Source organism: Lathyrus oleraceus, chromosome 5 (assembly GCF_024323335.1).
Source record: "Lathyrus oleraceus cultivar Zhongwan6 chromosome 5, CAAS_Psat_ZW6_1.0, whole genome shotgun sequence".
In the NCBI taxonomy this organism is placed as follows: domain Eukaryota; kingdom Viridiplantae; phylum Streptophyta; class Magnoliopsida; order Fabales; family Fabaceae; genus Lathyrus; species Lathyrus oleraceus.
The window spans coordinates 220,931,281-220,950,351 of record NC_066583.1 but is presented as its reverse complement, the minus strand read 5'-3'; the positions used below and the strand labels follow the sequence as shown (position 1 = coordinate 220,950,351).

Here is a 19,071-nt window from a genome sequence, read left to right as displayed (position 1 = left end):
CAATCGTCGAGGCTGAAGTCAGAGATGTCAACACCTTCATCCAACAGACAATTAAGATAGATAGCAACCGCATCTCTGGGTTCATTCTTGTAGAACCTAGCAAGACCATGAGGCAGCTTCCTCTGATCTTTCAAGGAATCCCAGGATGTGTCCAGCGTGGGTCTGACTTGAATCTTCTTTATTATTCCCATACTCTTGAGATTTCTGGCGTTCAGAGGCTTCCCAGTATCTATTGCCAGATCTTGCATCAGCTTGGCCTTCTCTAGATGATCTACCAGCCCATTCTCGATGAAAACATCAGATAACAATCTTCCCAGAGGGATGTAGGATCTGGGCTTCATGTTGTTTCTGGTCTCCCTGACAGAGTCTCTTAGGTATCTGAAGAGTAGTGCAGGAAGGCAGATCTTCACACCCTTGTGAATGCAATACAGAATGCACTTCTGATCTGCATTGATGTAATCAGAGGAGTTAGATGCTGGGCGGTGGTGAATAGTTCCCAGAATGATCTTAAGCCACACTCTGAGGTTCTGATGCAGCTCTTTGTTCTTTGAAGGATTTCCTTCAGTGTTGGGTTTGAAGATGGTTGGATTGATTACTTCAGCAACGCGCCTTGATCTAGGGTTGATGTTGTAAATCCTTTTTCCTCCATCTTTCTCCATGTTCAACAAAGAAGCAATTGACTCTTCAGTAATTACTATCTTTACCCCCAAAACATAGGAGACGATGAAATGATCATCAGCATCTGCAAATCTCCAGAACTCCTTGATGAGAAGTGGGTAAACAGGGCCATAGAGCCTTTGGAAGTAGTTTCCCCAACCTTGTTGACGAAGTTCTTCAGTAAGATCAACGCCATTTCTCCTCAAGTTGTCGAAATCCACCAGTGTTTCACATAACACATCCAGGCCCTCAAAGGGAGTTGCTAGGTTAATGTGGGGTGCACGGTCAAGCACATGGGGTTCTTTGTAAACTGGGGTGATGGAGACTCCTGTAACAGTTGGAGTTGGAATGCTTGAAGTTTGAGCAGTTGAGCTTGATTCCATTTGTTGGGAAAAGTTGAAAAACTTGTTGTTGTTGAGCGTCCATGGTTGAAGAAGAAGATGAAGAGTTTGCAGAAATGCTTCAGAGAGGTTTAGGGTTTTAGAGAGGGTTTGAGAGTGAGTGAGAGTGATAAGTGTGTGAAAAGTGAGAAAAGTGTTTAAATACCCTAAGTTAAAACACATGCAAAACGACACATAATACTGCGTTAGCACAAATTTCAATTTAGCACGCTTGGGGGAGAAATGATTAAGGCTAATTAATGAATGTCTAATCCCAACAGTACGCACACTGCTCGAGGAGATCTCAAACGTTTCACCTTTGATCTTCTTCTGGACAGCTGTCTAGAAGTTCTAGGGTTAGACGCTAAGTGCTCCACGTGTTGATGTATCTGATCTTCAGGAATACCAAAGGATTAGTTTCTGAAGATTTCTAACTCAGATATCTTCTTAACTTGGTAGAAGTATCAGAGTCAGAGGCAGAAGTACATTTGTTTACATCAGAGTCTCATTTTACATTCTCAGAGGCACAATTTATTTAGGACAATTTTGAATGTTCAGATTTTTTAAGATAAAAATAAATCTATCTTCAGCTAGAGACTTAGTAAAGATATTTGCCCATTGATGATCTGTATCAATGAACTTCAATGTTACTATCCCTTTCTGAACATAGTCTCTGATAAAATGATGTTTTATTTCAATGTGTTTGGCTCTGGAATGTAGAATGGGATTCTTACTTAGACAAATAACAGCAGTATTATCACAAAAGATAGGAATGTTACTCTCAAAGATTTACAGATCTTCTAACTGATGCTTCATCCAGAGCATCTGAGTTGTGCATAGTGATGCTGAGATGTATTCTGCTTCTGCAGTTGATAGAGCGATTGTTGACTGTCTTTTGCTAGCCCAGGATATCAGATTGTTTCCCAGAAGCTGGTAATTTCCAGAAGTGCTTTTTCGTTCTATTCTATCTCCTGCATAATCTGCATCACAGTATCCCGAGAGTCTATACTCTGATGTTTTCTCATACATCAGGCCCAGGTTAGGAGTTCCTTTCAGATACTTGAGAATTCTCTTAACTACTATTAAATGAGATTCTCTAGGATCTGATTGGAATCTGGCATAGAGACAGACGCTAAAGAGAATATCAGGACGAGTAGCAGTCAGATAGAGAAGAGAGCCTATCATACCTCGATATAGCTTCTGACAAACCTTTGTGCTTACCTCTTCCTTTTCAAGACTGCATGTTGGATGCATGGGAGTTTTTGCAGAGTTACATTCAGCCATATCAAATTTCTTCAGAATATCTTTAATGTATTTGCTTTGATGAACATATGTAACTTCTGAAGTTTGGTTAATTTGAATTCCCAGAAAGAACTTTAGTTCTTGCATTAAGCTCATTTCAAATTCTGCCTGCATTAACTCAGAGAATTCTTGACAAACAGAGATATTAGCAGAACCAAAAATAATGTCATCAACGTAAATCTGGCATATCATGAGATCATTATTAAGGTTCTTACAGAAGAGTGTGGAATCAACTTTCCCTCTGATAAAGTTTTGTTCCAGAAGAAAATTGCTTAGACGTTCATACCAAGCTCTGGGAGCTTGTTTAAGTCCATATAAAGATTTTTTGAGTTTAAAAACATGTTCTGGAAAGTTTGGATTTTCAAAACCTGGAGGTTGGTTGACATACACTTCTTATGATATATAACCATTAAGGAATGCACTCTTGACATCCATTTGATATAATTTAATAGAATAATTAATAGCAAAAGATACAAGAAGACGAATAGATTCTAACCTTGCGATTGGAGCAAAGGTTTCATTATAATCAATACCTTCTTGTTGACTATAACCTTGAGCTACCAGTCGAGCTTTGTTTCTGACGACTTCTCCTTTCTCGTTCAGCTTGTTTCTGAAAACCCATCTGGTTCCAATGACGTGAGTGCCTCTGGGTTTAGGAACGAGATCCCAGACATCATTCTTTGAGAATTGATCTAATTCTTCTTGCATGGCTGAAACCTAGTCGTTATCTTGAAGTGCTTCATCACAAGACGTAGGCTCAATCAGAGAGACTAGTCCCAGAGGAGTATCTTCAGAAGTCCTGAAGGTAGATCTGGTTCTGACAGGTTCGTCCTTGTTTCCCAGAATCAAATCTTCAGATACATTGATACGACTTTTAACTTTCTTTGGGATTTCTGGGGATTTAATTTCTTCAGAGTTCTGAGTGACAGTTGCTTCTGGAGTTTTATCAGATCCTGCAAGAGTGATTTCTAAATCTGCAAAACTTTGAACTAACTTTGACTTTTCAGGGTCAAGCTTATCATCAAATCTGACATGAATAGATTCTTCCACAATTTTGGTTTCTGTGTTGTATACTCTGTAGCCTTTAGAGCGTTCTGAGTATCCTAACATAATACCTTTCTGTGCTTTGGAATCGAACTTGTTCAGATGTTCTTTAGTGTTTAAGATAAAGCAAGAACATCCAAAAGGATGAAAATATGAAATGTTTGGTTTTCTTCCTTTACACAGTTCATAGGGAGTCTTTTCCAGAATAGGTCTTATAGAGATTCTATTCTGAATGTAACACGCTGTATTTACAGCTTCTGCCCAAAAGTGCTTTGCCATATTAGTTTCATTGATCATGGTTCTGGCCATCTCTTGGAGTGTCCTATTCTTCCTCTCTACAACTCCATTTTGTTGTGGAGTTCTAGGGCAGGAGAAATCATGGGATATTCCATTAGAGTCAAATAATTCCTCAAAATCTTTGTTTTCAAATTCCCCACCATGATCACTTCTGACTCTAATAATTTTAGAGTCAAATTCTTTTTGCACTTTGGAACAGAAACTGGTGAATACAGAGTGAGACTCACTCTTGTGCTTTAGGAATTTCACCCATGTCCAGCGGCTGTAATCGTCAACAATGACTAGTCCATACTTCTTTCCATTGACTGATGCTGTTTTCACAGGACCAAATAAGTCAATGTGAAGAAGTTCCAGAGGCTTAGAGGTAGAAACAACATTTTTCTTTTTGAAAAACGTTTTTGAAAATTTTCCTTTCTGACATGCCTCACACAGAGCATCTGAAGAAAACTTCAGTTTAGGTAGGCCTCTGACTAACTCGAGTTTATTTAGCTGAGAAAGTTTCCTCATGCTAATGTGGCCCAAGCGTCTATGCCATACCCATTGCTCTTCGTGAACCGACATCAGACATTTAACATTTTGTTCTTTTAAATCAGAAAGATTAATTTTATAAATGTTGTTTTTCCTCTTGCCTGTGAAAAGGACAGAGCCATCGTTCTGATTAATGGCTTTACATGTTTTTTGATTAAAGATTACATCATAACCGTTATCACTTAATTGACTTATGGATAACAAGTTATGCATTAATCCTTCTACATAAAGGACATCAGATATAGAGGGAAGAGTACCATTACCAATAGTTCCGGAGCCTCTGATCCTTCCTTTCTGATCTCCTCCGAAGCCTACAAATCCAGCGTCTTTAAGTTCCAGACTTTGGAACATAGACTTTCTTCCCGTCATGTGTCGCGAGCATCCAGAGTCCAGGTACCGTGACTGGTGTCTGAACTTTGCTGCATAGGATATCTGCAACATAGATAATCTTATCTTTCGGTACCCAGAATCTCTTGGGTCCTTTCAGATTAGTTTTCCCAGAGTTTCTTATAACTTTGGGTTTTCTAGCATTTTTAAATTTTTGTTCTTGTGTGTGTGTGTAATGATATGAAAAGGGAGATTTAAGTTGGTCACTGGTAGAAGTTTTATCTTCCTTAGGATCATACCCAATTCCCTTTTTATTGTTCCGACTTACTCCATAAATCATGGATGCCATAATACTCCTATCTATCCCATTCTTCAGAAATTCTTGAAAGGCTTCTTCGTATTCATAAATTATTTTATTTGAAGTTTGTGGTGCTTGAGACAACGCTTCTTCTAATTCTAAGCTTTTTCTCTTTGCTCCATCTCTTTCTAATGTTAAAGATCTGATTGTATCTTCTCGTGCTAGAATTGTCATCTCAAGTTCACTACATTTATCAAATTTTGCTTTAAGACAGCCTTTAATGTTTTTAAACTTTTGTTTTAATTTCTGATATGAGCTAAGAGTTTCTGAAAAACAAGATTCTAGATCAGATCGAGAGAGTTCAGAAAATACCTCTTCAGATTCTTCATCTGAGCTACTCCTGGATGTGGTAGCCATAAGTGCCACGTTGGCCTGTTCATCAGAGTCAGATTCTGATGATCCAGATTCACTATCATCCCAGGTAGCCATCAGTCCTTTCTTTGTCCTGAAGGTATTTTTCTTGAAGCTTTCTTTTCTGGAGTTGTCTTTCTTTAGCTTGGGGCATTCATTCATGTAATGACCTGTTTCTTTACATTCATAACAGGTAATATCTTTGTTAGATTTACCTTTTGAAGTTGATTCTGATCGATCCCCTCTGGGTCTTGGTCTTCTGAAGTTGTTGTTCCTCTTTTTCCAGAGTTGCTTAACTCTTCTGGTTAGTAGGGACAATTCTTCTTCATCATCAGAGTCTTCTGGTTCAGAGTCGTCAGCATCTTCAGTTTCTGCCTGGAGAGCTTTGGTTCTGTCAGGTTTGCGTCTTTCAGGTCTGGACTTTAATGCTACAGACTTGTTCTTTTTCAGAGGCTCATCTTCCTCTAGTTCTATCTCATGGCTTCTGAGAGAACTGACAAGTTCTTCAAGGCTGATATTGTTCAGATCCTTTGACAACTTCAGAGCAGTAACCATAGGTCTCCATTTCTTTGGCAGACTTCTGACTATCTTTTTGACGTGGTCTGCAGTTGTATACCCTTTGTCTAGAACCTTGAGACCTGCAATAAGAGTTTGGAATCTAGAAAACATTGCCTCTATAGCTTCGTCATCTTCCATTTTGAAGGCTTCATATTTCTGGATAAGCGCCAGAGCCTTTGTCTCTTTGACTTGGGAGTTTCCTTCATGAGTCATCTTCAGAGAGTCAAGTATATCTTTGGCTGTTTCTCTGTTGGTGATCTTTTCATATTCGTTGTACGATATGGCATTGAGAAGTATGGTTCTGGCCTTGTGGTGATTTTTGAAGACACGTTTCTGATCTTCTGACATCTTATTTCTGGGAACTTCAGCTCCATTTTCTAAGACTGGAGGTGTGTATCCATCTGTGACAATGTCCTAGAGGTCAGCATCATAACCCAGAAAGAAACTTTCGATTCTATCTTTCTAGTAGTCAAACTTCTCTCCATCAAAAACAGGAGGCTTAGCATTGTAACTATCTCTTTCATTTGAGTGGGCCATAGTTTTTCTCGTACTGGATCTCTCTACACTGTTAAGTGTTTGATTAGAAAATCAATAACAGAGCCGGAGCTCTGATACCAATTGAAGGTGAGAAAAACAAGAAAGGGGGGTTTGAATTGTTTGGAAAAATAAGCGCTTTTTCAAAATGAAAATCACACAAGGATTTTATACTGGTTCGCTTATAACACAAAGCTACTCCAGTCCACCCGGCCGAGGTGATTTCGCCTTCAACAAGGACTTAATCCACTAATCTTGAAAGATTGATTACAAACAACGTCTAAGAGAAAGATCTCTTAGTCCTCTCAAGTATACAGACTACACAGAGTCACTTGAGGAAATAAACAAACAATAGATAAAAGATTTATGTAATCTAGAGTGCTTCTAAGAAAGCAAATATTACAATAGTAAGAACAAAGTGATTCACGTTATAAGCAAAAGCTTCGTGAAGATTTAGAGAGTAAGAGAGTTTTCTTGAAAGTTGATGTTTCAGTATAGTTTTCGCTTGTATATGTTGTATGCTGAATGTTGATTTGCAGTCCTTTATATAGATCAGTGAGGTAGTAGTTGAAACTGATGAGTAATAAAATGAATTTACGCCATAACATAAATAGCTTCTGCCAGGATAACTTTCTCTCCTTGAAATGACTACTTACCACATATGGTACCTTCTTTATTGAAATTGGAGATTAACGTCTCTTTCTATATTAGGAAATCCATTTGCAAATCTTTACTTGACTTTAACGTTACTCTTTCATAATTAGCAATTCCATGATCAGAGTCTTCGTGTATCTGAGAATCTTGGAATCTTGCTTCTGATGTAGATCTCTTTTGAGTTCTGATGGATTCTTCAGATAGCGCTGAGAGTTTCTGGAGTTAGACATACCGTTGTTCAGAGTCAGAACTTCTAGAGCGTATTCTTGTTCAGATGCTTCTGATGTATTGCTCAGAGTTAGATTATCTTGAACGTGTTTCTACTTCAGATGCTTCTGGTCTTCTGATAATTTGTATCTGATATGATTATGTATCTGATGAATTCTTCCTTCTTTCCTTAGAACCCTGCACACTTAGAAACTTTTCGTTAGGGTGCCATTTTTGGTTTCATCCTTTGTTATCATCAAAATCAAGGAATCTGTTGTAGAACAATTTTTGTTCTTACAAACTGTTGCTCTAGAGAATATCTCTATCAAATATGTCTCAATACACACTCTCATTTTCCCATTTCACGTTTTCAATATAATGAGTCCACAACTCATACATCTCTCTGGGATTTTTGGCCTCAACCACATTCCTGTTTTTGTCACACTCTCTAAGTAAGATCATGTTTGAAGAAGGAAGGGAATGAAAATAATGAAAATAAAGGAGACAATACATGTGCGGGACGTGGTAGGAAGATATTGAGATTGCTACAATGATAAAATGGACATAACAAGAGTTGAGCAACAAAGAAACAATGATGATGTTTAAAAAATTTACGTTGAAGATATAAGAGAGAAAAGATACTAGTTTGGATTCTAGCTCAAACATTTGTGACAATTTATTTAGAAAATCAATGGAGTGTTTCCCAAGCATGTGCACAATCAAGGGCTTAAATCAAATGGCCTTATCGAGACAATTTATAACTTGATAGGGAATGCCAATAACTTTCACATGGAATCGTTAGATATGGAACTTAAAGCGTTACCAACCCCACAACCATGATTACTAAATTACCTAAGTAATATCATCAATTAGCAACATCACATCATCAATCACTTCCCCTTTACATGCCTTATACTTAGAGACGTGAAACATCTCATATTCTCCCAAACCAACCCTATAGAGGATTTATGCTCGGTGGTGTTAAACCATCTTGTCTTCCCTAAAACCACTTCGCCCTTAGAGACCTCACACTTGAGAGTTGTGGGCCATCATGAATATTTAATCCCAAACTCACATGATATCGATGATCTCAGCCCTTGTGTTACCTTCACTTGGAAAGTAGTAAGGATATTTGAGACATCCTATGTCCCATTAGCGAAATCTAATTAAAATTTAGAAATCCTTATAAAAAATACCGAAAAATTGAAATTTTTAAATAACAAGACTGAATTAATTAAAACATACTACTTCACATATATATGCTTCAAATATATTTTACATATAGCTTGACACCGTTAAGACTAGTGGCCTTTCCATATAGATAAACCTTAAAATAAAATTACATGAAGAAAACCAAAAGACAGCATAACAGAAGGACCTCCTAAGTCCAACGGGACTGACACTTATACTGACTGTACATAATATTACGTAGTAGTAGCGATGTGATCAGCGTTTGACAAAACGCTAGCAACCTTCAACCTTGACGTTATCGTAACCCGTCACTCCATAACCTTCCCTCTTAAATGGTCTAGCTCTTCGCCTGATCGTCCTAGATCGATCCAAAAATTCAAGACAAAAAGAATACAGGGCTAAGATTTACGTACAAGTTTAAAAGTGGGAATAAGATGTAAAATAGTAATATATATGACAACCACAATTATTCAAACAAGCGTATCTTTATCCCATAGTTACCTCTACTCTATGACTTCTTATTCTAATGCATCTTTGAACTATATGCTGACTCAGGCCACTAAATGCTGTCAAGGATATCTATCCCATTTACCAAGATCAGATATCACAAGATCACATGCCACCAACGTACTCCCAATTACCAAAAGCTACACCACCTAACTTCACATGGAGTCCAGGTGTTATAAGTCGATCGTCCCTGAGGATTCAGGCCAAGACCCTTATCTTGCTTAGCATGCATAAATAATAATCTCCGTCGGGATTGTAGGCGATTGATCAACCTCGTACGTCCCATACCGCATGGCGGTGGACTTACACACTCCTCAATGCAAGTCTATATGATCACTCAATCATCTTGTAGCAACTCTCAACCATAATTATTAAGTTAATATTTGGGAAATATCGTATCAACTTTTCAGGTCATACTTATTATCTAGATACTTCGATTGAGTGCCGAATCCATTAAATGTCTTATACAGTGAATAATGTATGGTTGGCTTCCCAGGTAAGAGAGGTGGACCGTAAAGGACATAGTCGACCAAGTCTTTTCCTTAGCCAAAACCCAACCGAATACATCTACTAAATGTATCCAACTTCCGTTCTTTTATTGGGGATCTAACACTTAATATCTAATCAATGTTGTTGTTTCTCTCCTTAATAGATCTTTTTCTTAGTCTATCAATCACAATCATTTAAGTATAAATAAAATAAATAATTAGATAATTAATCAAACAATGCAAGCACAATACAACCTCAAATTGTCATAGATCATTCTTATGATAAATAATTAAGACCGGCGTAACCTTGCTTAGTGATTTGGGAAAATCATTATTCGAGAATAGGCTTTCCTTACTTATTTATCGCTAGTAGGGCTTGGGTCACCACTACACACATATATATTAAGCTATTTTACGCTAACCGTCCCAACGTATACGAGACCTTGCCCCCACCTTTTATTGTTGAGCATTGTTGAAAGTCCACGAGCGTTATCTCCGATGTTTTCCCAGAACCGATTACTTATGAAAATGATTTAGGCAGAACGTTGACGTATCAGACTCCTTTAAAACTTTAGAAGAACTTTGACCCAAAAATAACTCTAAAAGCTACAAACCGACACCGTGAAAACTTTGACAACTAAAACTAATATTGATATATGAAGAAACTAGAGAAGGAAAGAAATAAAGAAAAATGATTTGTGAATGAATGAATGAAAATGGGGTGAGAAAGACCCCTATTTAGACTAGTTGTAAGATATTAAAATAATATAAATATATCTTCTTTTGCCCATGCTTTCTAACTTTTCAACTCTTGTTAATAAATATGTCTTTATCAAATATTTACAAGTCTTACATGAATAGTTTCCATAGATGTTCTAATATGACTTTGTGAAAATAGTTGGTGAGAAATGTATGGAAGCTTGATTTCCTACTATTTCATGACATAAGATTATGTAGGATATTAGTAGAAAAGTAAAATATATATTTCTTTTATAAAATGAAAAGATAAGTATAATAATAATAATAACAACAAGGATAATTATTTAATACATTTATTAGTTTAAGGTTATTTTATTTACTATTTTTTCTTAAGATTAATTTGCAGGGTAAAATGGTGATATTCAAATAAAATAACATCAAGTAATATAATAACAAAAATAACAAAAATAATAATAATAAAAAATAATATGGATAATTAATTAACTTCAAAATAAGTATTTAAATGACTAATTTCAAAGTTTAGTTTGTAAAATAAAACGATGATATTCAAATTGAATAATAATATTAATAATAAAATAAAGAATAATTAATTGATAAATTAATTATTATAGCTGTTTAGTTTCAATGTTTAGTTTGTAATAATTAGCGATGTTAAAATCTCAAATATAATTAGATATATTATTTAAGATATGAAAAATTAGGATTCTACAATCTTAGACGAGTTATATCCAGTACTCGTCACGTGGAAAAAGTCGCAACATCGTGATACATTTTCATAAATGAGTCATCAAGTAAGATTGCTGATGGAGCGCAGTCAGACAAATCATGTAAGAGGAAATAACCTTAAGACTCTATACGTCTTAGTAGGTTAAGGAAAACTATACATACCCGTCTAGGCCAGATCATCATTTGTAAAGGAGAGCTATATATACCTCCTCAAGAGCTAGGTACAAGGAGAGCTATATATACTTGTCTCAAAAGATAGACCCGATCATCATTCATTACAAATCACAATTCTAAAGTTCTCTCGCTTGACATATCGTACGGAATGTTCGTACGAAGGTCACTACTTTTATACTAACAACACTAAAAAAAATTCATTCTTTGGTGTTAACAAAAACGATTATCGATATTAATAGTTTACAATGGTTAATTTTGATATGTAAAAAAAAATAGTTGAGTTATTTATAAGACTTAATTAAATTAACAAATATTAATATTATTAAATTGTAAACCCTCTTATTATTATATGTGAGTCTTTAAAAGATTCGAAATTGATCTATGATATTTTATTGTGTATGTATTTTGCTTTTAAATTTTTTTTTCACCATATTATAGATTTTTAGAAATAATTTATATTGATTGGACCAAAAGTCTAAAAAATACTATTCGTTCTTTTTTTCTCTTATTATTATTGGTGCAACCACGTCACCAGTACAAGAACTTCATCTCGTCGAAGCATAAAACCTCTTTTGCCATAACCCACAAGGTACTCACTGCTCGCATAAATTTTTCTGCATTTGATCAATTCAACTCACCTTCTCCATCTCACTTCAAGTTTCTCTCTTCCAAAGGTAACACACTTCTTTCTCTTCAATTTCAAAACTATCGTCCCAATTCTTCTTCTGCCAAAAACGGGTTTGTTTTTGTGCGGCGAAGAATCACTAGTCCTCATTAATATAGCTTCAATTTCTTCGTCAACAAACCCCATTTTGAAAATTTAGGGGTTTTATTTAGCTTCAATTTCTTGTGTTGGTTATATTGGGAATTAGGGATTTCATGTTACAGGCGTGTGTTGTTGAAGATCGTATGAATCTAATCGATCCCTTTATGAATTTTAGGTTTTGAGTATAATTTAGTTTTTGTTTTGCTCTGCACCAAATATTGTGTAATAAACCGTCAATTTAGCTCCCCCAAATATCACTGTCTCATCAATTCAGTCACTAACTATAAGTATAAATAGTCCCTAAAATATATAAAAATCCATCAATGTAATTCTGATATTAAGATGTTACGGATTAGATTGATGGATTTTCATATTCTTTAGGTTTAAATTGACAAATTTCGTACATTTTAAGGACTAGTATATATTTATAGGTTGGAGAGACTAATTTGAAGGTTTTTTCAAATATTGTATTAAGCAGATAATCTGACACGGTCATACGCCAATGTTGGAATTAAGTATTTTTTCAAAGTTTATTGGTGTCGACGTGTTAGTGTCGGTGTCGGTGTTATGTTAGTGTCTGTTTCCGTGTTTCATAGGTTGTGAGGCTTTTGTGGCATTTTGTTGTATGTTTTGAGTCTATGCAATGTCACAGTTGTTTTCGATCAGAAATCAATCATTCATCCTCATTTTTACATATACATCATTTGTCAAGGGCTATGGATAATAAACTGTACTTTTTTCTCTATAAGATCTTCATGTTTGGCTTGGAAATTAATAGAGTATAAAATAGTAAAAGTAGAGATATGAAAAATTCTTATGTTATTACCGAGGAGAATGAGATATCTAGCCCTTTGGATGGCTTCAATATTTTCATCTGATTTTGTTGTGGAGTTTTTATTTTTATTTTTTATAGAAATGGTTAGATTAGAACTTAGCAGCGAAGTTTTAATGGTGATGGTTGTTGTTAATGTTGTTGCTGCATTGACTTCTAGGGTGGTTGCTCAGTGTTTTTTCTTAACTTTTTGCTTCATTAGATGGATTGGCAAGGGCAAAACCTAGCAGAGAAGCTAATGCAGATAATGTTGCTTGCGTTTGCTGTGATTGCATTTGGCACGGGATACCTTACGGCTTCTTTCCAGACGATGATCCTCATATATGCTGGTGGTGTGGTTCTCACCACATTGGTGACTGTTCCGAATTGGCCGTTTTTCAACCGCCATCCTCTCAAGTGGTTGGATCCAAGTGAGGTAGAAAAGCACCCAAAGCCACAACCATCTCCAATTGTGAATTCGAAGAAGAAACCCATTAAGAAGTAGGGTAAAGAACACATGTTAGTTCTGGTATTTTAGTTAAAATTCCATGCTTTGACAAAATCATGCTTTCCCCTTTACTGGATAATATTACAAAATTTACAATGTACTTTACTTTCTTGGACTGCAAAAATAGTAGCAATTTTCTGTTTTAGTTATGAATTTGTCTTTTCTCTTGCCTTTCTACCTTGAATGTTGTATCGTTGATCTAAACCATGGTTTTGGTGTTACAATTGTGTTAAAAAAATTAATTTTGAATTTCAAATGTTGATTTGATTAAAAGCCAAAAAGCTGCTTTTCCACTCGATCAATCTGTATTTTGCAAAATATTATCTAATCACATCATAGTTATAATTTCATAGTCTATTGGAGTTAGAGTCAAGGCTAACCTATTTCATAAGATGACATGTTAATAATTTTAAGAATTCTAAAACTTAGTTTTGTTGCTTATTCAGTGTAGATTAAAAATTTCGCGTGATACAAGTTTTCTTCTGTTCTCTCTTTTATTCTGTTGGTTTTTTGATTTACTAAGGTTTTGTTTGTTTGACTTGAAACTTTTAAGAAATAAAATAGTAAGAGGGAAAGACTAAGTTCCAAAACAGTGGTTTTCCTCCAAAATTGAGAAGAAAGATTACTCTATGTGGTATATTTGTAAGGAGTACATAGAAGGCGACGTAATACTCTCCAAGAGTAGTAAGTGGACATGCTTTAGACTAAAGCATGTCCCCTAGTCATCGCCTATTTATCATAACGAGTGCTCTTTGATTTGATTGCTTGCCGTTTGCAAAAGTGTGGGAAGAACGTGTCCACATTCAATAATGACATGAAAGATAGTCAAAGATGACATACACAAAAGAATGAGGGAATAACTACCTATTTTCCATGCTCTTGAGAGATGAGTTAGGTTGAGAAAAAAAAGATTTGATTCACCCGGGAAGAGCTTCTCGCCATCCATGTGTTAACTTGCTCTAACATCATAACAATATTAAAAATCTATGACAGTCTTACAACACAAGGGGTCGTCATACATTATACTTTTAGCAAACATAATTGACGCTCCAGTAAAATTGACCTGAGCCACACTCATCATTAATCATCCGTCGTTTTCATCACCTTCTCTCGGAGGATGCAAAAACAAGATTATAATATTACTATAAACACCATTGTTATTAGGTTCGCAGGCGTGAAAAGAATACAATTCTCCTCGTATAAAATATGTCAGATAAGTTTTGACAACAAAAGTCATACTCGCCAACTCCAAGGAAACCATGCAGAAAGAGCCAACGTTCAAAATTACTTTCTCCAACAAAGATTACATCCACATTCTTCCTCATATCAATGATATCATGGTTATCACGGTGCAATGTGATGATTGGGATATGAAGCGAGTATTGATTGATCATGGATCCTTATAGGATGTCTGCTTAAGAGCTGGGTGCATTGAAGAAGCAACTGGAAGATCTGCTTGAGAAGAAATTTGTTCGTCCGAGTGTTTCGTCGTGGGGTGCGTCAGTGTTGTTAGTGAAGAAGAAATACGATAATATGAGGCTATGTGTGGACTACCGACAGTTGAACAAAGTAACTATTAAGGACAAGTGTCCACTTCCGAGGATTGATGATTTGATGGATCAGTTGGTAGGTGCTTATGTTTTTAGCAAGATAGATTTGCGTTCGGGTTATCATCAGATTCGTGTGAAGCCTGAAGATATTCCAAAGACTGCTTTCAGAACGAGGTATGGTCACAACGAGTACTCGGTAATGTCGTTCAGGGTGTCTAATGCGCATGAAGCGTTCATGGAATACATTAATAGAATATTTCATCCCTATTTAGACAAGTTTGTGGTTGTGTTTATATATGACATTCTGATATACTCGTAGTATGATGAAGAACATGTGGAACATTTGGAACTATATTGTAGACATTGAAATAGAAACAGTTGTACGCAAAGTTTTCCAAGTGCGAGTTCTGGTTAAGAGAAGTGAGTTTCCTTGGTCATGTGATTTCTAGTGTTGGTATAGCCATGGATCCATCGAAGATAAATGATGTGTTACAATGGGAGACTCTGAAGTATGTCACTGAGATTAAAAGGTTTCTTGGATTGGCTGGTTACTACAGGAAGTTCATTGGAAGTTTTTCGAAGTTAGCATTGTCGTTGACTTAGTTGACTCGAAAGATCAAGCCTATGTTTGGGATGTGCATTGTGAAGAGAGTTTCTAAGAACTCAAGAAGAAGTTGGCGTCCACTCCTGTTTTGATTTTGCCGAATCCAAGTGAATCCTTTGTTGTATATTGTGATGCTTTAAAGATGGGTCTAGGAGGTGTGTTGATGCAGAATGGTCAGGTTGTGGCTTATGCTTCGAGGCAGTTGAGAGTTCATAAAAGAAATTATTCTACGCATGATCGTGAGTTGGCCGTAGTGGTATTCTTGTTGAAGATTTGGAGGCATTATCTGTTTGGCTCCATATTTGAAGTGTTAAGTGATCACAAGAGTTTGAAATATTTATTTGATCAGAAGGAATTGAATATGAGGCAGAGGAGATGACTCGAGTTTCTGAAAAAGTATAATTTTTACTTGAATTACAATCCTGATAAGGATAACATTGTAACCGACGCGTTGTGCAAGAAATCTTTACAGATAACAATGTTGATGGTTTGAGAGCTAAAGTTGATTGAGCAATTCAGAGACATGAGTTTAGTATGTGAAGAGATCCTTAATAGTGTGAAGTTGGGCATGTTGAAGCTGACGAGTGACATTCTTGAAGAGATCAAAGAGGGTCAGAAGACCAATGTGAGATTGGTTGACCGACTTGTGTTAATCAATCAGAATAAGCGTGACGACTTTAGAACTGATGAGAATGGCGTGATGAGGTTTAGAGACAGGGTTTGTGTACCAGATGTGCCTGAGCTTAAGAAGAGTATTATTTAAGAGGGTCACAAAAGTGGATTGAGTATTCATCTTGGTGGCACTAAGATGTATCAGGACTTAAAGAAATTACTTTGGTGGCCAGGAATGAAAAAGGAAGTAGTTGAATTTGTCTTTGCTTGTTTGACTTGTCAGAAGTCGAAGATTGAACATCAGAGACCGTATGCAACCTTTGAGTATTCCAAAGTGGAAGTGGGATAACATTTCCATGGATTGCGTAACATGTTTACCGAAGACGACGTAGGGATGTGATTCTATTTGGGTGATTGTTGATAGGCTGACTAAATTAGCTCATTTCATACCGATCGGGATCAAATATACCTTATAGAAGTTAGCTGAGATGTATATTGAGAAGATTATTAGTTTGCATGGTATTTCGTCAAGCATTGTATCAGATAGAGATCTGAGGTTCACGTCAAGGTTTTGGAAGAGTTTGCAAGAAGCCTTGGGTACTAAGCTAAAGTTGAGTTTCACTTATCACTCACAGACTGATGGGTAAACAAAGAGGACTATCCAATCCTTGGAGGATAGGTTGAGGGTTTGTATGCTAGAACAAGGAAGTGATTGGGATAACTACTCGTTGCTGATTGAGTTCACTTACAATAACAGTTTCTATTCGAGTATTGGGATGACCCCGTTTGAGGCGTTGTATGATAGGAGGTGTAATACATCTCTGTGTTGGTACGAATCCGGTGAGAGTGCAGTAATTGGACTTGAGATTATGTAACAAACTTTTAAGAAGATCAATATGATCCAAGAGAAGATGAAAACTTCACAGAGTCTTCATAAGAGTTATCATGATAAGAGGAGAAAGGCACTTGAGTTTCAAGAGGGGGACCATGTGTTTTTGAGGGTTACCCCAATAACCAGTGTTGGTCGAGCCTTGAAGTCTCGCAAGCTCATGCCACATTTTGTTGGTCCATACCAAATCTTGCAGAAGATAAGAGAGGTGGCCTATCAGATTGCTTTGCCACCGACGCTTACTAATCTTCATGATGTGTTTCATGTGTCTTAGTTGAGGAGATACATTCCGAATTCGTCTCATGTGATCCAAATGGATGATATACGGGTGAGAGAGAACATGGCTTTGGAGACATCGCCCATGCGGATAGAGGATCGAGAAGTGAAACAATTGCATGGTATAGATATTGCCTTGGTGGAGGTAGTGTGAAGAGGACCAGCTGGTGGAAGCATAACTTGGAAGCTAGAGAGTCAGATGAGAGAGTCGTATCTGACTCTATTTCCTTCAGGTAATTTTCGAGGATGAAAATTCTTTCAAGTGGGGAAGAGTTGTAACACCTCGAATTCGATTAACTAATTTAATTGAATAATTTAGAACTTTATTTGATTAATTGGTGTTTCAATTTATTTGCTGTGTGATTTTGGGGGTAAGTGTCCTTGAGTAGAGGTATAGAGGGAGTAAGACTTTGGAATAATTGTTTAGAAATTAATCATTAGAATAAATAGTACTTTTATTTGAGTTAACTAATTAAATAATAAAATGATGGAATTGATCCATTTGTGAGATTTGAAAGAAATAAGGGGCAAAAATAGAGAAGCTATTATTGAGTTGGACAAACTTCATAATTAGACAAAGTGGTGAGGGAGTATATATTCTAAAAGTAGAGAAAGACCTAGGTTTTTAGAAAAACTTCAGACATGTAGAAAAGAGGCAAAAGAGGGGAAGATGAGCAAACTAGGAAATTGAGGAGAGAACTCATAAAGGCTGTATAAATCATCATCAATTGTTGTAGATCTAAGGTAAGGGGGGAGAAAGGGCTACCAATCTAGGTGTTTTGTATGACGAGGTAGAGATGAGAGGTTCTTACTCTCTTTAGAGAAATTGAGATGTGATTAATTATGAATTTATATGATGTTTTGATGTTATTGGTTGTTTTGATGATGAAACTCATATGCCTACATGTGCATTACTTTCTGTTTTGAGATGTTAAATGTTTTCTATCATTTTTTAGGGCTCAGAAGGTTTGGGGTAAACATGAATTAATGAGATCGAATGATTTTGTTGATGTCAATATGTGTTATATTGTAAAATTTATGTTTTAATCACTGAATAAGTGTAGTATGTCAAATTCTGAGATCATAGATTTTTACAGAATCGAAATCGAAGGTCCAAAAGGCCTCCAACAATGAAAATTGCGTTTATTTTTTCCGTCCATGTACAGTGGTAACCGGTTACCGCGTTGGTGTAACCGGCTACAACTGAACTAATGAGTTTCTTTTTGAAATTTTCTTGACTTTAACCGGTTACGGATTTTGGTGTAACCGGTTACAGCTGTTGTGTTTTCCAAAAATGCTGATTTTTTATTTCCAACTATTTTCGTCGTAACTTGAGTTTTGTGATTCGGATTGAGGCACAATTTGAAGTGTTAGAAAGCTAATACACAAAGCTATCATACGGTGAATATTGATTAGCTATTTTTATTATAATTATGTACCTAGTATGTTAGTGTTTGTGCTAAGTTGTGTGATCGATTAATGAATCGATATGGTTATATGATGATGATATGTTGTGTTGGGGAAGTAACATGAATAAATGCTTATGAATGTACATTTGTTGAGTTGCTGTTGTTGGTTGTTGTTTATTAATGTTGTGACATGTATTTTTTTGTGTGTATGATATATGATGTGATGCATAAATGATGAGATGTGTTTGAGGATCCTTTTGGTGAATCTTTTTGTCATAATGCATGTTGATGAGAGTCATGCATCATAATTTACGGGCTTCGGTCCAGTTTTTGTGTGCTCTTGTCCGGTGGTATGGATCAGGAGCGTGTAGTTAGTTCTAATGAGTCAGTTATGGAGTACATTTGTATATACACTACGCCAAATAAGGGAAAAGAGGGCGCTTATTTTGGCCTATAACAGCGCTTTTAAGCGCCCTCTAAAGTGGCGCTGGCATAGGTAAAGACAGCGCTTTGTTTTCCTGGAGAAAGAGCTGTCTAAAGTGGCCCTTTAAGGGCCACATTATAGTGCGCTTTCAGAAAAAAACGCCCTCTGAAGTGGTCCATAAAGGGACACCTTAGAGGGCGCTTTCAGGAAAAAGCGCCC

The 19,071-nt window shown here is 36.3% G+C and overlaps 1 protein-coding gene across 1 annotated transcript; it reads left to right on the top strand.

Moving 5' to 3' along the window:
* Window positions 1-11,486: 11,486 nt before the first annotated feature.
* Window positions 11,487-13,237, top strand: LOC127083097 (signal peptidase complex subunit 1). Its single transcript, XM_051023334.1, has 2 exons — window positions 11,487-11,677; window positions 12,804-13,237. The coding sequence occupies exon 2, from the start codon at window positions 12,804-12,806 to the stop codon at window positions 13,083-13,085; it is 282 nt and encodes a 93-aa protein (XP_050879291.1). The 5' UTR covers window positions 11,487-11,677; the 3' UTR covers window positions 13,086-13,237.
* The last annotated feature ends 5,834 nt before the right edge of the window (window positions 13,238-19,071 follow it).

Bases quoted from the DNA above. Each gene is read 5' to 3' on its own strand.
- LOC127083097 (XM_051023334.1), top strand. From the start codon at position 12,804: ATGGATTGGCAAGGGCAAAACCTAGCAGAGAAGCTAATGCAGATAATG.